Source organism: Bos taurus, chromosome 21 (genome assembly GCF_002263795.3).
Source record: "Bos taurus isolate L1 Dominette 01449 registration number 42190680 breed Hereford chromosome 21, ARS-UCD2.0, whole genome shotgun sequence".
NCBI lineage: Eukaryota > Metazoa > Chordata > Mammalia > Artiodactyla > Bovidae > Bos > Bos taurus.
In genome coordinates this window covers 56,386,396-56,406,864 of record NC_037348.1, presented here as the reverse complement: position 1 = coordinate 56,406,864, position 20,469 = coordinate 56,386,396, and the positions used below count along the sequence as shown (strand labels likewise).

The following is a 20,469-nucleotide window of genomic DNA, read 5'->3' as shown; positions in this document are numbered from 1 at the left end:
CCAACACAGGCCACCAGGAGGGCTCCTGAGACCCTCCCCCATGGCAAAAGTCTTCTTGCATGCGACTCATTCCACTGAGAGTAGGAGGGTGTAGGCTAGACCATGGACTGCCAAACAGAGGCCTGAGGTGCAGGGAGGTCAGTGTACCTTAGTTTCTTCCTCAACAACAACTGAATTTTTATAGTATCTGAAAATTGACAGGACTTCCCTGGTGGCTCAAATGGTGAAGAATCTGCCCGCAATGCAGGAGAGCAGGTTTGATCCCTGGGTTGGCAAGATCCTCTGGAGAAGGGAATGGCTACCCACTCCAATACTCTTTCCTGGAAAATCCATTGAGGACCCTGGTGGTCTACAGTCCACAGGGTCGCAAAGTGTCAGACACGACTGAGCGACTAACACACACAGTTAATATTTTATCTGTTACAGTTTTAAGCCTAATTATTTCCACTTGGTTTTATGATTTTATTTTTAATTTCAATACTGGATTTCCTATCCTTTCCCTCATTAACAAATTTTCCTTAAATCTCTTTGCATATTTGTAATAGCTTCTTTGAAGTCTTTGTCTGTATCTGAATTCATTCTGTGTCAGTTTATGGTTTATCTTTTTTTACCTGAATATTAGTTACATGTTTCTGTTTATTTTCATATCCTGTTATTTTTGATAGAAAAGTGACATTGACAATAGTAAGCTGTAGCAACTCTGGATTTTGCTATGTTCTTATAAGAATTTGCTGTTGTTTTTGTTGGTAGTGATCTAAAATACTATTAATTGCCCTGGTGTTGCAGTCCTTTAATGGACCAGAACCTGGTGGTCCGGAGTCAATGATAAGAAAGCAAAAGAGAGAAAGAGGCTAGTATTCCCTGGGTTATGCAGAGAACCAATAAAGAACCAATTCATATTTAAGCCCTAGGACAGGGATTGTACCACTTACAGAGGCACAGGGTGTCCTCTTGAAGAGGTCCTGAATGCTGGGAGCGAGCTCCACCCATGACAAAGGTCATGAGGAAGGAGGCTCGGCATACGCAAAGGCAGGATCGAGCCTCAGGAGTCCCCCTGGAAATTCTCGAGCACCTACCCCCCCAAACCAGAGTCTGCCTACTTTCTGCTTTGTGCTTTCACCTACACCTCTGACTTTACGGGGGGCTGTCCCCCACTACCTCTCTCTGAAAAAAGAGTTAGCTTACAGCTCCAGTGAATAATTCCTGGGTGTGACAGTGTTTCAACCTACAAACTCCTTTGGAAGTCCTCTAGCCTGCCTGAATAGGTTTTTCCGGCCACATGTGATTGCTCAGAGCCTCCCAACTGTGAGAGGCATGAGATGTTCTAAACTGTCTAAATACAGATTCCTTTGAGCAGTTAAAAGATTGATTAGAAATTGTATTGGTGAAGGGATTTTCACTTGTCTGGCCAATGTTTGCTGCTAAGTTTCCATATCCCTTACCTGCTGTGTCCCTGGCAGTGTATTGATTAATATAATTGGTATAAGTAGTAGCTTTAATGTTTGTAACCTGGGACCCTTGAGTTGATTCTTTTTCTTGTTATAGCCCACCACACCTTTGCTCTGTAGGAATGCAACTTTATCTAATGCTTTTTGGAGGCTGGCGCCTGACTTTAGAATAATCACCTTTAGAGAAAAATAAGTTTCTTAAAATGTTAACAGGCCTCTGGGCCAGAAGATGATGTAAATCACCTAAACTTTTGCATATGATAAGTTTGCAGGAAGAAAGCCTGGCTTGCTGCATGACTCTACCCCTTCCCCCATTATCCTCTATGCATAACTTAAGGTATAAAAACTACTTTGGAAAATAAAGTGTGGGCCTTGTTCACCGAAACTTGGTCTCCCCATGTCATTCTTTCTCTCACCTTCTGGCTGAATTATTCAGCCTCTTTTCTCCACTGAATTTCCTCACTGAGCTATCCTTATTTCAGCCTCTTTTCTTCACCGAATTTTCCTACTGAGCTATCCTTATTCTATTACTCTTTATATCCTTAATTAACGTTTAATTAAGCAGTTGTTTCCTGATCCTTGCCGACGCCGTCCCCACTTCGAATTCCCTGGACCCACCCGGGCTGGACCCTGGCACCTGAAAGCCCGGGCAGGAAAGTGAGCTTGGCAGGTTTCTATGCTCCAGAGAATTAGCTAGAGAGAGAGAGAAAGAGAAAGAAAGACACAGGGACCCAAGTCTCTAGTGAAACAAGTGTATTTTATTAGCAGAAATTCAGGCTTATATATCTTTAGTAAAATGACTACTCAGCCATTACAAAGGATGAAATCCCATCAATTGCAACAAAATGGATAGTCTAATACATACAAGGTTGCTGATGCTGAAAAGAGTCATTGAAGGGAGGTGCTGAGAGGAATCCAGGCAGGTCCCTTTCCCATGATCTCAGTCCTGAGAACTGCGTGCAGCTCTACTCGTTCCCAGAATAGGAACTGATAAGGAACAGAGAATCCTTGAGAAATGGATTGAGAAATCCATTGAGAAATGCACAAAGGAAGAAAAGTGCAACATACTGGATTCCTTAAAGTCGAACATCCCCTGACACCCTGGCGCAAATTGCAAATGGTCTTACCTATGGTTTCAGCAGCTAATATGTCTACTTAGTTCTTTTAGTTTCCACTGCTGATTTTTTTTTTTAACATGGCCTTCTGAGGCTCTCTCCTGCACTTGTGTTGCCCAAGAATTTGGAAAGAATTTATATTTAACTCTTGTTGTTGTTCAGTTGCTTAGTCATGTCCTACTCTTTGTGACCCCATGCACTGCAGGATGCCAAGCTTCCCTGTCCTTCACCATCTCCCAGAGTTTGCTCAAATTCATGTCCATTGAGTCAGTGATGCCATCCAGCCATTTCATTCTCTGTCACTCCCTTCTCCTTTTGCCCTCAGTCTTTCCTAGCATCTGTGTATTTTCCAATGAGTCAGTTCTTCCCATCAGGTGGCCAAAATATTGGAGCTTCAGCTTTAGCACCAGTCCTTCCAATGAATATTCAGGGTTGATTTTCTTTTGGATTGACTGTTTTGATCTTGCTGTCCAAGGGACTCTCAAGAGTCTTCTGCAGCATCACAGTTTGAAAGCATCAATTCTTCTGTGCTTAGCCTTCTTTATGGTCAAACTCTCACATTCTTATTTAACTCTTAGATCAATATTTTGCAGATTCCTTGCTCCTGGTATTTTCTTCTTAAATTTCTAAATTTTCTGTCAGCAGCAGGCTCTGTCCTCTGACACATAAGCCAGTAATGCTTCAGCTTTATGCTACCTGAGTTTGGCTGTATCATGTTCCATTTTGTGACTATATTCTTACATATTCATTACATATAACTTTATGTAATGAATACTTTAGTTATTTTTTAGTTATTTTCAATCTTCTAATACTATCAAAAGTAATGATGAAAATATCCTTGAACACATGTCACACATATGTGAATATAATGTAAGCTAAATTCCCAGGAGTGAAATTTCTGGGTAAAGGATATTTGCATTGGATGTTTTTATTTAATTTAGGTTTTAAATATGGGGTAGACTATGCCAAAATAACTGTTGCTATCAAAATTGTAAGACACTGTTTTCTCACATCTTCTTTATTCAAGTACAGTGATCGGGTTTACTGGTTGATTGATATTCCCAGAGAAAACATTACAAAAAATACAGGTAAGAGTGATCCAAATTAATTATTTTACTCATGGGTATAGATTGCCAAATTTATCAAATAAAAATCATTTATCGTGTTAAAAATTATGCTATATCATGTTAATGTCTTCTGGAATATTTGGGACATATATTTTACTAAAAGTTATTTAGTGATTCATCTGAAACTCAAATTTAACTGAGCTTCCTGTGTTTTATCTGGAAATTTATTATAGATGAATGGTTCTGATATACATAGCTTATATTCTTTATTTAAAGTAGACTCATTTTCTAGAACTTAAAATGTATAGTATTGAGAAATTCAGGTACCGATTAATTTTAATGAAATGGAAACATTAATTTAAAAATGTAATATATTATTTTATTGTTGGCTCTATTATTAAGTGCTATGTGGTAGCCTAGTTTACATGCTACTGTAAATACCTAAAGGAAAGGAGGAAAATGAAATTCCAGAAGGTGTGAATATTGAGTTAGTGGACTGGGCTAGTTGATCTTCAGGCATGAGATACAGACCCATAGTTTAAAAATCATAAAGGGTATATTATTCTAATTTGGTAGGTGCAAGAAACAGAAACCATCTTGACCTCACTAAAGGAAAAATACTAAATTTCTTTTTGTTGTGAAACCCAAAGACAAAAATGAAGCCAAACTATAGAAGGAATTAGAAGAAATGGAGAGCTGTCAAGAACCCAGGGGATATTTTCACCCTGTTTCTCTTATCTATATTTTATATACCTCTATATTTATTTTTCCATTTTGCAGATTAGTTTTCTAAAGCTGATTCACTGCTATCAAATTTTTATTTATATTTCCTAGGGGTCAGTCACTCCAGTACTCTTGCCTGGAAAATCCCATGGACAGAGGAGCCTGGTAGGCTGCAGTCCATGATGTCGCTAAGAGTTCGACACAACTGAGCGAATTCACTTTCATTTTCACTTTCATGCATTGGAGAAGGAAATGGCAACCCACTCCAGTGTTCTTGCCTGGAGAATCCCAGGGACGGGGTAGCCTGGTGGGCTGCCGTTTATGGGGTCGCACAGAGTCGGACACGACTGAAGCGACTTAGCAGCAGCAGCAGCCCAATTCAAAATTCCCAGAAAAGTGTCTTCAACTGCCCTAGAATTGATTGGGCACCTTCTTGTGTGCCAGTCAAACGTAGCAGGTAATGAGGAATTGGGGGAATCATACAGGTCAACCCTTCTATGGAAGAAGTTAAAGGATGAACCAAATTATGTGTCCTACAGAGTAAAAGGCAGGGGAGAAGTGACAGTAGGCAGAAAGAATGGAAAAGACTCTATATAAGGAATCATTGAAAATAAAAGATTGAAAAAGAAGCCCCCATGTTATAACAGCTAACTTAGATTACATCACTATTTTTATCCTTCATTCATCTCAGTTTTTTCAAATTAATCTATTGGAATTTTTTGTGATTTTTGTTTCAAATAATTCATCCTGGAAATTCTACTCCATTAAAAAAGGAGCAAGGGAGTACAGTCTAATGATGGATTGTTCTGGTTGCTTGGCCTAATATTGACATTAGTTTGACAATTGAAGACGTGAAGATCAGTTGTTATTTTCACTTCTCCTATTTACAAATTTTAATTTCAGCAATACATTGATTTCTAAGATCACCTAGGGAGGAACAAGGGTGATCTGAAAATTTAAGTATTTTAGAGAAAGAGACCAAATAATATCTGCCTATCTTGATGCAACGTCTGGATTGAGTAAATAGAGATATATTTGAGCTCATAATGTAATGGGCTTCCCCTGTGGCCCAGCTGGTAAAGAATCCTCCTGCAATGCAGGAGACCTGGGTTCAATCCCTAGGTTGGGAAGATCCCTTGGAGAAGGGAAAGGCTACCCACTCCAGTATTCTGGCCTGGAGTACAGGCCCCTGTACCCCCCTGTACAGTCCATGGGGTCTCAAACAGTGGGACATGACTGAGCAACTTTTACTTCACTTCACTTCATAATGTAATAGAAGAGGATGATCTCATATTAGTAATACACTAGAAATCAGGAAAGAAAATATTCAGGGGGAAGGAGACCATATTTGCTCATTCACTTTTTCCTCAATCATTTCTCATTTGCTACCATGCAATGCATTTGAGCATTGAAAGTGAAAGTGAAAGTTGCTCAGTCGTGCCCGACTCTGCAATCTCATGGACTGTATAGTCCATGGAATTCTTCAGGCCAGAACATGGAGTGGGCAGCCTTTCCCTTCTCCAGGGGATCGTCCCAACCCAGGGATCAAACCCAAGTCTTCCTCACTGCAGGCGGATTCTTTACCAGCTGAGCCACAAGGTGTACATGTGAAATCTTGGAAAGGGCAGTTTATGTAGCATCAATAACAAAGATAGCAAAATAATCTTCTTGGTAGTAGTAGAACCAGCACAGAGCATTTACTAAATTCTTATATTTACAGTGTGACTCTAAACACTTTATCTATCTTAATTCATTTATTACTCAGTAGGTGTTATGTATGCTTCCCAGGTGGCACCAGTGGTAAAGAACCTGCCTGCTACAGGGGATTGATCCCTGGGTCAGGAAGATCCCCTGGAGGAGGAAATGGCAATCCACTTCAGTATTCTTGCCTGGAGAATCCCATGGACAGAGAGGAACCTGGCAGGCTACAGTCCATTGGGTTGCAAAGAGTTGGACATGACTGAAGTGACTTAGAAGGCAGGCATGTGTTAGGTACTATTATTAGCTCCATTTTTTAATGATTTAACAGGCCTATGGATCTATATGGTGATTTGGTGATAACTGGAAAATGGGGAAGACAGTAAAAAGTAAAAAGAGTCTCTCCATTTATACTTCACAATTTGTTCCTTTTTTTGACCTTTAAGGTATACTTTACATTCAGTAAAATACACCCTTTTAAGTGCCTAGCTCTGTAAGTTGTCACAATTGGGTAATCACAAATCAAGATTTAGAACTGTTCCATCATCCAATAAGATTATCCCACCAGTAGTCAACTCTTGTCTCCTGGGCCCTGGAAACCACAGATTTGTTCTCTGTTCCTATTGTTTTGTTTATTCCAGAGCATATAAATGGAATCATCGAATATGTAGCCTTTTGAGTTTGGCTACTTTCACTTAGTATAATTCATTTGAGATTTATCTGTTATAGTTTCTTTCATTTTCTTACTGGCTATTATTCCACTGTATAGATATACCTTAGTTTATTTTTTTGCAGGGCATTTGGAGTTTTTTTAGTTTTTGGCAATTATGAATAAAGCTACTATAGGCATTCTCATATAGATTCTTGTGTGAATACAAATTTTTGTTGCATTTGGCTACTACCACATAGTAGGATTACTGTGTTATACAATAAGTATGTTTAACTTTATAAGAAATTATCAAACTATTTGCAAAGTAGTTATATTATTTTTTACTTTCATCACCCAGTTATCTGGAGCCATGCCAGCACTTAGTATATGTAAGTGTATTTGAACACATGTATACATATGCACCCTGTTTATTTAACTTACATGCAGAGTACATCATGAGAAACGCTGGGCTGGAAGGAACACAAGCTGGAATCAAGATTGCCAGGAGAAATATCAGTAACCTCAGATATGCAGATGACACCACTCTTATGGCAGAAAGTGAAGAGGAACTAAAAAGCCTCTTGATGAAAGTGAAAGTGGAGAGTGAAAAAGTTGGCTTAAAGCTCAACATTCAGAAAATGAAGATCATGGCATCCAGTCCCGTCACTTCATGGGAAATAGATGGGGAAACAGTGGAAACAGTGTCAGACTTTCTTTCTCTGGGCTCCAAAATCACTACAGATGGTGACTGCAGCCATGAAATTAAAAGACACTTACTCCTTGGAAGTAAAGTTATGACCAACCTAGATAGCATATTCAAAAGCAGAGACATTACTTTGCCAACAAAGGTTCGTCTGGTCAAGGCTATGGTTTTTCCAGTGGTCATGTATGGATGTGAGAGTTGGACTGTGAAGAAGGCTGAGTGCCGAAGAATTGATGCTTTTGAACTGTGGTGTTGGAGAAGACTCTTGAGAGTCCCTTGGACTGCAAAGAGATCCAACCAGTCCATTCTGAAGGAGATCAGCCCTGGGATTTCTTTGGAAGGAATGATGCTAAAGCAGAAACTCCAGTACTTTGGCCACCTCATGCGAAGAGTTGACTCATTGGAAAAGACTCTGATGCTGGGAGGGATTGGGGGCAGGAGGAGAAGGGGACGACAGAGGATGAGATGGCTGGATGACATCACCGACTCGATGGATGTGAGTCTGAGTGAACTCCGGGAGTTGGTGATGGACAGGGAGGCCTGGCGTGCTGCAATTCATGGGGTCGCAAAGAGTTGGACATGACTGAGCGACTGAACTGAACTGAACTGATACATATGTGTACATGCACACTCAGTCACTTCAGTTGTGTCTGACTCTGCAACACCGTAGATTGTAGCCTACCAGGCTCCTCTGTCCGTGGGATTTTCCTGGCAAGAATACTGAGTGGGTTATCATGCTCTCCTCCAGGGGATCTTCCCCACCCAGGGATCTAACTGGAGTCTCCTGCATCTCCCGCATTGCCAGCAGATTCTTTACCACTGAGTCACCAGGGAAATCCATATATATGTGTATATTTATATAGTATGTATATAAATATATATACATTTTTAATATGTATCAATACATATGTATTTTGCTTTAGCCATTCTAATAGGTGTATCAGTTCGGTTCAGTTGCTCAGTTGTGTTTGACTCTTTGCGGACATAGGTGTATAGTGATATTCAATTATGTTTTTAATTTGCATGTGCCAAATAACTAATGAATTGAACATATTTTGGGGGGCTTATTTGCCATTTGGTGAGTTAACTATTCAAATTTTTTCAAGTTCTTTATATGTTCTGATATAACTCTTTTATCAGATATACAGTTTATAGATATTTTCTCTCAGGCTTATATTTTTAATCTCTTAAGAATGTTCTTTGTAGATCAGAGATTTAATTTTGATGAAGTCTAATTTATCAGTTTTTTCTTCCTATGGATTTTACTTTTGGCATCATAGCTAAGAAATCTTTGCCTGTCCCACATAAAAGCTCTAGAAGTTTATGGTTCTAGGTTTTGTATTTAGGCCTATGACTAAATTTAAGTTAATTTTTGCACATTATATGGACAGAGGTAAATATGGGGGAAATATGGATATCCATTAATTCCCATATCTTTGTCATAAAAAGCTATTTTGTCTCCAATGAGTTGCTATTTTTGAACTCTCTATCCTTTACCAATACCACACTTGATTACTTTAGCTTTATAAATAATAAGCTTATGAAAATGAAAGTGAAGTCACTCAGTCATGTCCGACTCTTTGTGACCCCATGGACTGTAGCCTACCATGCTCCTCTGTCCGTGGGATTTTCCAGGCAAGATTACTGGAGTGGGTTGCCATTTCCTTCTCCAGGGGATCTTCCTGACCCAGGGATCGAACCCAAGTCTACCCACATTGTAGGCAGACACTTTACTGTCTGAGCTACCAGGGAACTAATAATAAGCTTATAGTGAGTAATAGTATCCCTTCAATGTTTTTCAATCTTTTTCTTTTGTTCCTTTAGTTCTTTTATCACTCCGTTGTAAATTTTACCATCAACTTCTTTAGTTCTGCAAAAAAAAATTTTTTTTTAATCAGAATTTCATTGAATCTATAGATTTGTTAGGGAGAATTGACATCTTAACACTATTCAGTCTTCCAATCCATGGACTCAGTATATCTCTCCATTTATTTACATCTCCACTGATTTATTTCATCAGGGTTTTGTGGTTTTCAGTATAGAAATAGTACCTATACTTTGTAAAATTTTGTATCTAAGTATTTCATGGGTTTGGTATTACTTTAAATGGTTATTTTTAATACCTTAGTTTCCAATTGTTATTTGTTGGATTGTTGAAGAAGCAAGAGAGTTCCAGATAAACATCTATTTCTGCTTTATTGACTATGCCAAAGCCTTTGACTATGTGGATCACAACAAAATGTGGAAAATTCTGAAAGAGATGGGAATACCAGACCACCTGACCTGCCTCTTGAGAAATCTGTATGCAGGTCAGGAAGCAACAGTTAGAACTGGACATGGAACAACAGAATGGTTCCAAATAGGAAAAGGAGTACGTCAAGGCTGTACATTGTCACCCTGCTTATTTAACTTATATGCAGAGTACATCATGAGAAACACTGGGCTGGCTGAAGCACAAGCTGGAATCAAGAATCCTGGGAGAAATATCAATAACCTCAGATATGCAGATGACACCACCCTTATGGCAGAAAGTGAAGAGGAGCTAAAAAGCCTCTTGATGAAAGTGAAAGAGGAGAGTGAAAAGTTGGCTTAAAACTCAACATTCAGAAAACTAAGATCATGGCATCCAGTCCCATCACTTCATGGCAAATAGATGGGGAAACAATGGAAACAGTGACTGGCTTTATCTGGGGGGTTCCAAAATCACTGCAGATGGTGACTGCAGCCATAAGATTAAAAGATGCTTGTTCCTTGGAAGAAAAGTTATAACCAAACTAGACAGCATATTAAAAAGCAGAGACATTACTTTGCCAACAAAGATCCATCTAGTCACAGCTATGGTTTTTCCAGTGGTCATGTATGGATGTGAGAGTTGGACTGTGAAGAAAGCTGAGCACCGAAGAATTGATGCTTTTGAACTTTGGTGTTGGAGAAAACCTTGAGAGTCCCTTGGATTGCAAGGAGATCCAACCAGTCCATCCCAAAGGAAATCAGTCCTGAATATTCATTGGAAGAACTTATGCTAAGCTGAAACTCCAATACTTTGGTCACCTGATTTGAAGAACTGACTCATTTGAAAAGACCCTGATACTGGGAAAGATTGAAGGCGGGAGGAGAAGGGGACAACAGAGGATGAAATGGTTGGGTGGCATCACCAACTCAATGGACATGAGTTTGGGTAAACTCTGGGAGTTGGTGATGGACAGCGAAGCCTGTCATGCTGCAGTCCATGGGGTTGCAAAGAGTTGGACAGGATTGAGCAACTGAACTGATTGATAATATATAAATATACAAATGATTTTTGTAATGTGACCTTTTATTTTGCAACTTTGTTCAATTTACTTATTAATTCAAGTAGCCTTTTGTATGGGGCTTCCCAGGCAGTGCTAGTGGTAAAGAGCCCACCTGCCAATGCAGGAGACAAAAGACACTGGTTTGATCCCTGAATCGGGAAGATCCCCTGGAGGAGGGCACGGGAACCCACTCCAGTATTCTTGCCTGGAGAATCCCATGGACAGAGGATCCTGATGGTCCATAGTGTTGCAAAAATCAGACACAACTAACGTGACTTAGCACACATGCACAGCCTTTTATACTCTTTGGGATTTTCTACATGGATAATCATCCATCTAGAAATAGAGATAACTTCATTTCTTCCATTCTAATATGTATTCATTTTATTTATTTACATATTTATTTTCTTATGTACTTACTTCTTTATTTTTGCCTTATTGTACTGGTGGGAACTCCAGTACAATGCTAAGTAGGAATGGTGAGAGAGCATATCGCTGCCTTGTTTCCAACTTTGGGAGAGAATATTCAACCTTTCCTCATTAGGTTAAGGTGTTGTTATATGTAGGTATTTTGCAGATGCCCTTTATTAGGCTAAGGAAGTTCCCTTTATTCCTAATTTCCTGAGTTCATGAATTGGTGTTGAATTTTGTTAAATGCTCTTTCTGAATCTATTGAGATGATTACAAGGAGTTTTTTCTTTCATCTCTTGATATGGAGGATTCCATTGATTTATGTTGAATTCTGAATCAGCCTTGCAATACTAAGATAAACAATTCTTAGTTATGATGCATTATCCTTTTTGTGTATTGCTAGACTCATTTGGCTAGTGGGTTCTTGGAGTTATCAATCTGGCATTTTATTTTCTTGTAATGTTTTTATTTCATTTTGGTATCTGGTAATGCTTTTTCACATGAGTTGCTCAGCTGTTTAGGATGCTGGGGCTGATGAACATTGGTGCTTAAAGTGCTTAAAGTGCTCAGCTTTAAGTTGAAAACCAAAGGTGCACAGAATTTTGGGAGGAGTCAAGGAAGCCCAGCACAGGTGATACCGGCCTTGAGTTCTTACTGAGCTTTAGGAACTTTAGAATCTCGTCACCTTGGAAAACCTTACATGAGTCCCACAGGATCCTGTTGGCTCTTGAGCCCCAGATATGGAACCCAGAACACATGGGCTCAGACACCAAATCTCCAATCCTCTGTTCCCAATGACTTCAAGAATGTCTTTGACCAGAAAGCTGGTGATCTTACCAGAAAACCCAAGCTCTTGGTGGGTTAGGAAAATGTTCGCCAAGGTGCACATGGTTTCCCAGCCACATCACTTCTTTCGTTTCAAAGGTATTTTCACTTGGATTTCTGAGTTGAAATGTTGTCTACTAAGGAGTTTCAGGAGGGCTTGTGTACGAGACTGATAATATTGCATTCCTCTAGACAAAAGAACTTATCTAGATTGTTTTTATCATATTGGAATCTGTCTTCTAGGAAGCTTTTACTAGAAACTTGTTTCCATTTCTTGATTTTCTTTTTAATAATCATCTTTTGGTCTGAATCACAGAGTTAAAAAAATTTTTTTATCCAGAAAACTGTGCAGAAAGATGGGCTTCTAAGTTTTATGGTAGCCTCTCTGTTGGACAGTGTTTATGAGTAAGGAGTAATTTTATTGTTTCTGGGTCTGACAGCAGTTTTGGGACCAGCAAGGAGCTCTTTGTCCATATTACTCCCTGGTAAGATTTGGCTCTGCTTGCCAGGTGGGGTCATCTCCAGGACTTTACGGGTGAAATATTACTGATTCCCACAGAAGATGCAGATGCTGACAAGGGTGTTAGAAATTTTACCTTGCCTTGAAACATTCTGTTAAATAAAGGAGTTTGGGGGGTCATTAACTGTACAATTGCTAGAATGAAAATGATTTATGTGGTGATATTGGGACTGAGTTCTTGGTTTTGGGGTCTGCTTTTCAAGTGGGTGAGTTCAAGTGGAAAAACAATGAGCCTCATTCTAGGAAATACAGCACAGAAGCTTCTTTGAAAGGGAGTTCTGGTTTAATTGCCAAAATGAAACACAGGAGGGCACTGCCAGAATCTCACAGGTGTTTGATTTGCTTGTTGTGATTTTTGAAATCCTGACTGGTAAGTATCTGGTCAGAAAGTAAATTTGCAGGCTTTCTAAAAAGGGAGATACATAAATAAATATGAGTTGAGCAGAGTTCCCCCCTATATTATGTAAGAATTTTTATATGGGGAACACATGTATACCTGTGGTGGATTCATTTTGATATTTGGCAAAACTGATACAATTATGTAAAGTTTAAAAATAAAATAAAATTAAAAAAATTAAAAAAAGAATTTTTATATGAAAGTGAAAGTCACTCAGTTGTGTCTGACTCTTTGTGACCCCATAGACTATAGCCTGCCAGGCTCCTCTATCTACGGAATTCTCCAGGCAAGAATACTGGAGTTGGTTGCTGTTCCCCTCTCCAGGGGATCTTCCCAGCCCAGAGATCGAACCCAGATCTCTCCCATTGCTAGCAGATTCTTTACCATCTGAGCTACTAGGGAAGCCCATTAAATGTTTGGGATTCACCACCAGTGGAGATTTCTGGGTGTGGAGTTTTCTTTGTGTGAAGACTTTAACTACAAATTCAATTTCCTTAATAGATATGGAAGTACTCGAAGTTTCTATTTATTCTGAAGTGAGTTTCAGTCATTTGTATCTTTTAAGAAACTTCATTTCATCTAAGTTGTTGAATTTATAACATAAAAGTTTTTGTGATGTTCTTTCATTAACCATAAAGAGTCTGTAGTGATGTGCCATATTTCATCTCTAATATGAGTAATTTGCATCTTTATTTCCTTCTTGATTAGTCTGGTAGAAATTCATCAATTTTATTGATGCTTTCGAAGAATCATCTTTAGATTTCATTGATTATGGCTATTGTTTTTCTATTCATTTCATTGATTTTACTCTTTATATCATCCTTCTACTTCCTTTACATTTTACTTGCTGCTTTTTTTCCATAATTTCTTAAGTTGGGAACCTTTAGATCAAAGGTTGACAAACTACAGTTTCCAGGCCAAATCTGGTCTGCTGCCTGCTTTGTAAATTAGCTTTATTGGAACACAGCCATGCTCATTTATTTATGTTTTCTATAGCTGCTTGTGTGCTACCATGGCAGAGTTGAAGTGTTGAGACATAGACCACATGGCCCACAAAGACCTAAATATTTACTCTTTGACACTTTATAAGGCTGTTACTACTGCTTCAGATAACTGATTTGAGATCTTTCTTTTTTAATATAAATATTTTACTACTATATATTTCTCTTCAGCACTGCTTTATCTGCATCTCATAAATTTTTGTACGTTGTGTTTTCATTTTCTTTCAATTAAAATTATTTTCTAATTCCCCATGTCACTTTCTCTTTGACATGTGTTATTTAGAAATCTGTTGTACAATGTCCATATATCTGGGAATGTTCCAAATATCTTTCTGTTACTGATTCTTCTAGATTGACTCTATTATGTTTTGAGAATATATTTTGTATGATCATTTGGTGAATCTTCCCTGTGCACTTGAAAAAAAAAAGTACTATTAAAAAGTTCTTTTTTTAATAGAGTGTTCTATTAAAGTCGATTGGATCAGTTGGTTGATAGTGTTATTTAGCTTTTCTATATCCTCACTAATTTTGTCAGTTACTTAAAGAGGAGTGTTGAAGGGACCAGCTACAGTTGTGTGGATTTATTTCTCCTTTCAATTTTATTAGCCTTTTTTTGCCCAACCAGAGATTGAACTCTACTGGTTCCCTCAGCAGCGAAATAGTCCTATCCACTGGAAACTTCTGATATGCTAAGTATTTTAATTAACCATGGTCTGCTTTCAAAAAGTATTACACAACTTCACTTGAAGTATCACAGTTTGCTTCTTACCAAGTTACAACAGCTCTCAAGAAAAATTATACTCTAAAATATTTTTCTCTGGGTTCATTACTCTGTTGATAAGATCACTTCATAATTCTTCTGTCCTTATTTTATCATCAAAATGTTTATAGTAAAACATATATAAGTCTAATCAAAATGATAGGGAAATAAAAGATAATTGTTGTTAGTAATGTTCATATGGGTCTTCCCTGGTGGTTCAGATGGTAAAGAATCTGCCTGTCAGGCAGGAGATCCAGGTTCGAATAGTCTTAAATTTCACCAACATGACGTACAAAAAAAACTAACTAATTGCTTGCCTTTTGTTTTCAGATATTGCAGCTGTAGAAGAATGGTTAGTAAGAATCACTTTACAATATGGATTAAATATTTATACCACTGAAGGAACACTACTGGATACTGTTCGAGGTAAATGCCAGGAGGTAAAATAAAGCAAAAGTTGTATTATTCTTTCAACAAATTTTGTAAACTATAATATGCTGTACTCTGCTAAGTGCTGGAGATAGTTAAGAAATAATCATGACTCTTCAAGGGCTCACAATCTGATGAGGCAAAGATTTAAATATACATGGGTAATTTTTAATAAAGGTCTGCAAAGTGTGGTTGCCATGCCCTCCTCCAGGGGATCTTCCCAACCCAGGCATCAAACCCACATCTCCTGCATTGCAGGCAGATTCTTCACCATCTAAGCCAACAGGGAACCCCAAGAATACTGGAATGGGTAGTTTATCTCCTCTCCAGGGGATCTTCCCGACCCAGGAATCACTGGGGTCTCATGCATTGCAGATTTTTACCATCTGAGCTACCAGGGAAGTCAATCCCAAAGAAGGGCAATGCCAAAGAATGTTCAAACTACCACAAAATTGTATTCATTTCACATGCTAGCAAAGTAATGCTCAAAATCCTTCAAGCTAGGCTTCAACAGTATGTGAATTGAGAAGTTCCAGATGTACAAGGTGGATTTAGAAAAGGCAGAGGAACCAGAGATCAAATTGTCAACATCTATTGGATCATAGAAAAAGCTAGAGAATTCCAGAAAAACATCTACTTCTGCTTCATTGACTCTGCTAAAGCCTTTGACTGTGTAGATTGTGACAAACTGTGGAAAATTCAAGAGATGGGAATACCAGACCACCTTACCTGCCTCCTGAAAAATCTGTATGCAGGTCAAGAAGCAACAGTTAGAACCAGACATGGAACAACAGACTGGGTCCAAATTGGGAAAACAGTGTGTCGAGGCTTTATATTGTCACCCTGTTTATTTAACTTACATGCAGAGTGCATCATGAGAAATGCCAAGCTGGATGAATCACAAACTAGAATCAAGATTTCCAGGAGAAATATCGATAACCTCAGATACACAGATGACACCACCCTTAGGGCAGAAAGCAAATAGGAATTAAAGAGCTTCTTGATGAAGGTGGAAGAGGAGAGTGAAAAAGTTGGCTTAAAACTCAGTGTTCAAAAAATGAAGATCATGGCATCCGGTCCCATCACTTCATGGCAAATAGATGGGGTAAGAGTAGAAACAGTGGCTGACTTTATTTTGGGGGGCTCCAAAATCACTGCAGATGGTTACTGCAGCCATGAAATTAAAAGATGCTTGCTCCTTGGAAGACAAGCAACGACAAACCTAGACAGTGTCATTAAAAGGCAGAGACGTTACTTTTCCAACAAAGGTCCATCTAGTCAAAGCTATGGTTTTTCCAGTAGTCATTTATGGATGTGAGATCTGGACAATAAGAAAGGCTGAGCACTGAAGAATTGATGCCTTCAAACTGTAGTGCTATAGAAGACTCTTGAGAGTCCCTTGGACAGGAAGGAGATCAAATCAGTCAATCCTAAAGGAAATCAACCCTGAGTATTCATTGGAAGGACTGATGCTGAAACTGAAGCTCCAATACTTTGGCCACCTGATGTGAAGGGCTGACTCATTGGAAAAGACCCTAATGCTGGGGAAGATTGAAGGCAGGAGGAGAAGGGGACAACAGAGGATGAGATGGTTGGATGGCATCACCAACTCAATGGACATGAGTTTGAGCAAGCTCTGGGAGTAGGTAATGGACAGAGAAGCCATCACCTAATCACTACAGAAGTGCGCTGCAGTCCATGGGGTCGCAAAGAGTTGGACACAATTGAGCAACTGAACAACAACAAAAGACTGGTATAGAAATATGGAATTATATTTTTTCTATAGCCATATTGGGGGTCATCATAAACAATGGCTTTATAAAGTCAGTTTTTGCATCTTCTGTAGAGATATTATAGAAGGTTGTATTTATTGCATCACACACTATGAGAACCATCAAGCAAAAAGTTTTGTTCAGTGTTAGTAAGAACATTTGTATTTTTTCATTAAAAAATTGGTTGTTTTAAGTTTACAAATGCTGAGAAATACAACTGATTAGGGTTTTCTTTTTCACTTGTCTGATTGATTGCCCAATTTTTTGGATCACCTATAGTGCATTTTAGTCATGTATGGATGTGAGAGTTGGACTATAAAGAAAGTTGAGCACTGAAGAATTGATGCTTTTGAATTGTGGTATTGGAGAAGACTCTTGAGTCCCTTGGACTACAAGGAGATCCAACCAGTCAATCCTAAAGGAAATCAGTCCTGAATATTCATTGGAAGGAGTGAAGCTGAAGCTGAAACTCCAGTCCTTTGGCCACCTGATGCAAAGAACTGACTCACTGGAAAAGACCCTGATGCTAGGAAAGATTGAAGGCAGGAGGAGAAGGGGATGTCAGAGGATGAGATGGTTGGATGGCATCACCAACTCAATGGACATGAGTTTGAGTAGGCTCCAGGAGTTGGTGATGGACATGGAGGCCTGGCATGCTACAGTCCATGGGGTCGCAAAGAGTCAGACATAACTGAGTGAATGAACTGAACTGATAGTGCTATTGTTGTTCAGTCACTAAGTCGTGTCTGACTCTTTGTGACTCTATTGTATATAGGAAAAAACCTCAGTCCTGGATTTTGTATTTATCCTCATTTTCCTCACCTTCCCTTTTCATGTTTATTCTTTTGCTCCCACTTTGATACAGTGCTATGTAGAATGCAGAGTGAGAGTGAAAGTGTTAGTTGCTCAATTGTGTCTGACTCTTTGTGACCCTGTGGACTGTAGCCCACCAGGCTCCTCTGTCCATGGAATTCTCCAGGCAAGAATACTGGAGTGGGTTGCTAGTGGATTGAACCCAGGTCTCCTGAATTGTAGGCAGATTCTTTACCCTCTGAGCCACCAGGGAAGCCCAGAGTAAAAATAAATAAATATTTCATCTTATGGAAAGAGTCACCTGGGTAGCTTTAAGGAAAGTAATGACGATTCATGGCCAAAATAAAGCAGGAAAACCCTGAGCTCACCTCCTCCCATAGGCACACCAAAATTACAACTATTTACAGAGTAACTCTCTATGGAGTGAATAGAAGATTAGCAGAAAAGATTTCCCACAAGTAAACATTTAAAGAAGGAACCACAAAATGAGTAGGAGCGGGGATAGAGTCACTGTAGAGCCAAAACCAATACCACCATGTAGGCAACCCACAAATGGGAGGATAATCACAACTGCAGAGGTCTTCCCTAAGGAGCAAGGGGTCCAAACCCCGCATCGGGCTCCCTAGACCGATGTACAGGGAAGACACGCTCCCAGAACATCTGGCTTTGAAGCCCAGTGCAGCTTGTGTGTGGGAGAGCCAGAGAACTGTACGAAACAGAGACTGCTCTTAAAGAACACACACCAAATCTCACATGCTTCTAGTCCCAGTGCAGAGGCAGTAATTGGAAAAGAACCTCAGTCAGACCTCCTTAAGATATCATCAAACTTAATAGATTATCAACTTTAAATAATCATGTATGAACAAAGTGGTAATAAATACATGCTGCTGCTGCTAAGTCACTTCAGTCGTGTCCGACTCTGTGCGACCCCATAGACGGTAGCCCACTAGGCTCCTCTGTCCCTGGGATTCTCCAGGCAAGAATACTGGAGTGGGTTACCATTTCCTTCTCCAATGCATAAAAGTGAAAAGTGAAAGTGAAGTCGCTCAGTCATGCCCGACTCTTAGCGACCCCATGGACTGCAGCCTACCAGGCTCCTCCATCCATGGGATTTTCCAGGCAAAAGTACTGGAGTGGGATGCCATTGCCTTCTCCTAATAAATACATACCTATCAATAATTTTACTCTAAGTGGACTAAATACTCCAACCAAAAGACAGTGGCTGAATGGATTAAAAAAAAAAAAAAAAAACAAGAATTAACATTGCTAAAATGACCATACCACCCAAAGCAATTTACAGATTCAATGCAATCACTGTCAAAATACCAATGGCATTCTTCACAGAACTAGAACAAATCATTTAGAAATTTGTAGGGAAACACAGAAGACCCCAAATAGCCAAAACAATCTTGAGAAAGAAGAGCAAAGCTAAAGGCATAATGCTTCTTGATTTTAAATTGTACTACAAAGCTATAGTAACTAAAACTCTGGTACTGGCACAAAAAATCAGACACATAGATAAGTGGAATGGAAGAGAGCCCAAAAATGAACCCACACTTACATGATTAATGAATCTATGACAAAGGAGGCAAGAAGTACAGTGCAGGGAAAGAAAACTTCTTCAGTAATTAGTTTTGGGGAAACTGGAAAGCTACAGGCAGAAGAATCAACCTGGACTACTTTCTCACACCATATTCAAAAGTAATTCAAAAATGGACTAAAGACTTGAATGTGAGACCTGAAACTATAAAACTCCTAGAGGGAAATGGAGGCAGTATGCTCTTGGGTACCAGCTTACAGCAATATTTTGATCTTTCTCTTCACACAAAGGAAACAAACAACAAATGGGTCTTCATCAAACTAAAGGGCTTTTGCAGGGTTAAGGAAATTATCAACAAAACAGAAAGGCCACTACTGAGTGGGAGAGGATATATGCAAACAGTATATCAGATAAGAGGCTAACATCCAAAATATACAAAGAACCCATATAAAAACAACCTTATTTTTTAAATGGGCAGAAGAACTAAGTAGACATTTTTCCATTGAAGACATGCAGATGGCTGACAGGCACTTGAAAAGATGCTCTGCATTGCTAATCATCAGGGAAATGCAAATCAAAAGCACAGTGAGCTCCTACCTCACCTGCCAGAATGACTGTTACCAAAAAGTCAACAAATAACAAGTGTTGGTGAGGATATAGAGAAAAGAACTCTTGTGCACCGTCAGTGGGAATGTAAATTGATGCAGCCACCGTGGAAAATTAAAAGTTCTTAAAGTTTCCAGTTACAGAAAGGAGATTCATCTGTTTGAGGAACTGAGAGGAAGTCAGTGTCGTGGGAGCACAGTAAATGACAGAGTGTTGTGTAATGAGTTTAGACAGATGGGCAGAGGTCACAGTAAAGTGTGGGTTTTATTCTAATCATAATGAAAAGCTGTTGAAATGTTTTAAGCAAGAGAATGATACTGATTTATTCTTTTTAAAAATATCACTTTGGCTGCCATGTAGAGAACGGACTCTTGAGGGCAGATGACAAGATGGAATGAAGGAAATTGGTGGGCAGCTGCTGCCACTTTCCACGCAGGAGATGGTCTGGAGTACTTGGGCTGAGCAGTGGGGACAGTGAGAAGTCACAGTGCTCAGGGTACAGTTTGAAAATAGAGCTGATATGACCTCCAGGTGGAATGGGGACGAAGGAAACAGATACTAAGGATGAGTCGTAGATTTCTTACTTGAGTAGTCAAGTAGATGACAGTATCATTTATTGAGATGCTGAAGACGTGCGGAGAAAACATTGGGAAGTAGCAATAAGTATTAAGGTTGGAGTTACAGCTGGGAATCTTTATT

At 39.1% G+C, this 20,469-nt stretch overlaps 1 protein-coding gene across 1 annotated transcript in view; it reads left to right on the top strand.

Moving 5' to 3' along the window:
- The window catches only part of CATSPERB (cation channel sperm associated auxiliary subunit beta), a 120,560-nt gene that overhangs the window by 11,893 nt on the left and 88,198 nt on the right, over positions 1-20,469 (top strand). Inside the window, 2 exon segments of the mRNA XM_059879229.1 lie at positions 3,591-3,651; positions 14,941-15,036. Coding sequence (XP_059735212.1) covers positions 3,591-3,651; positions 14,941-15,036 — 157 coding nt within the window.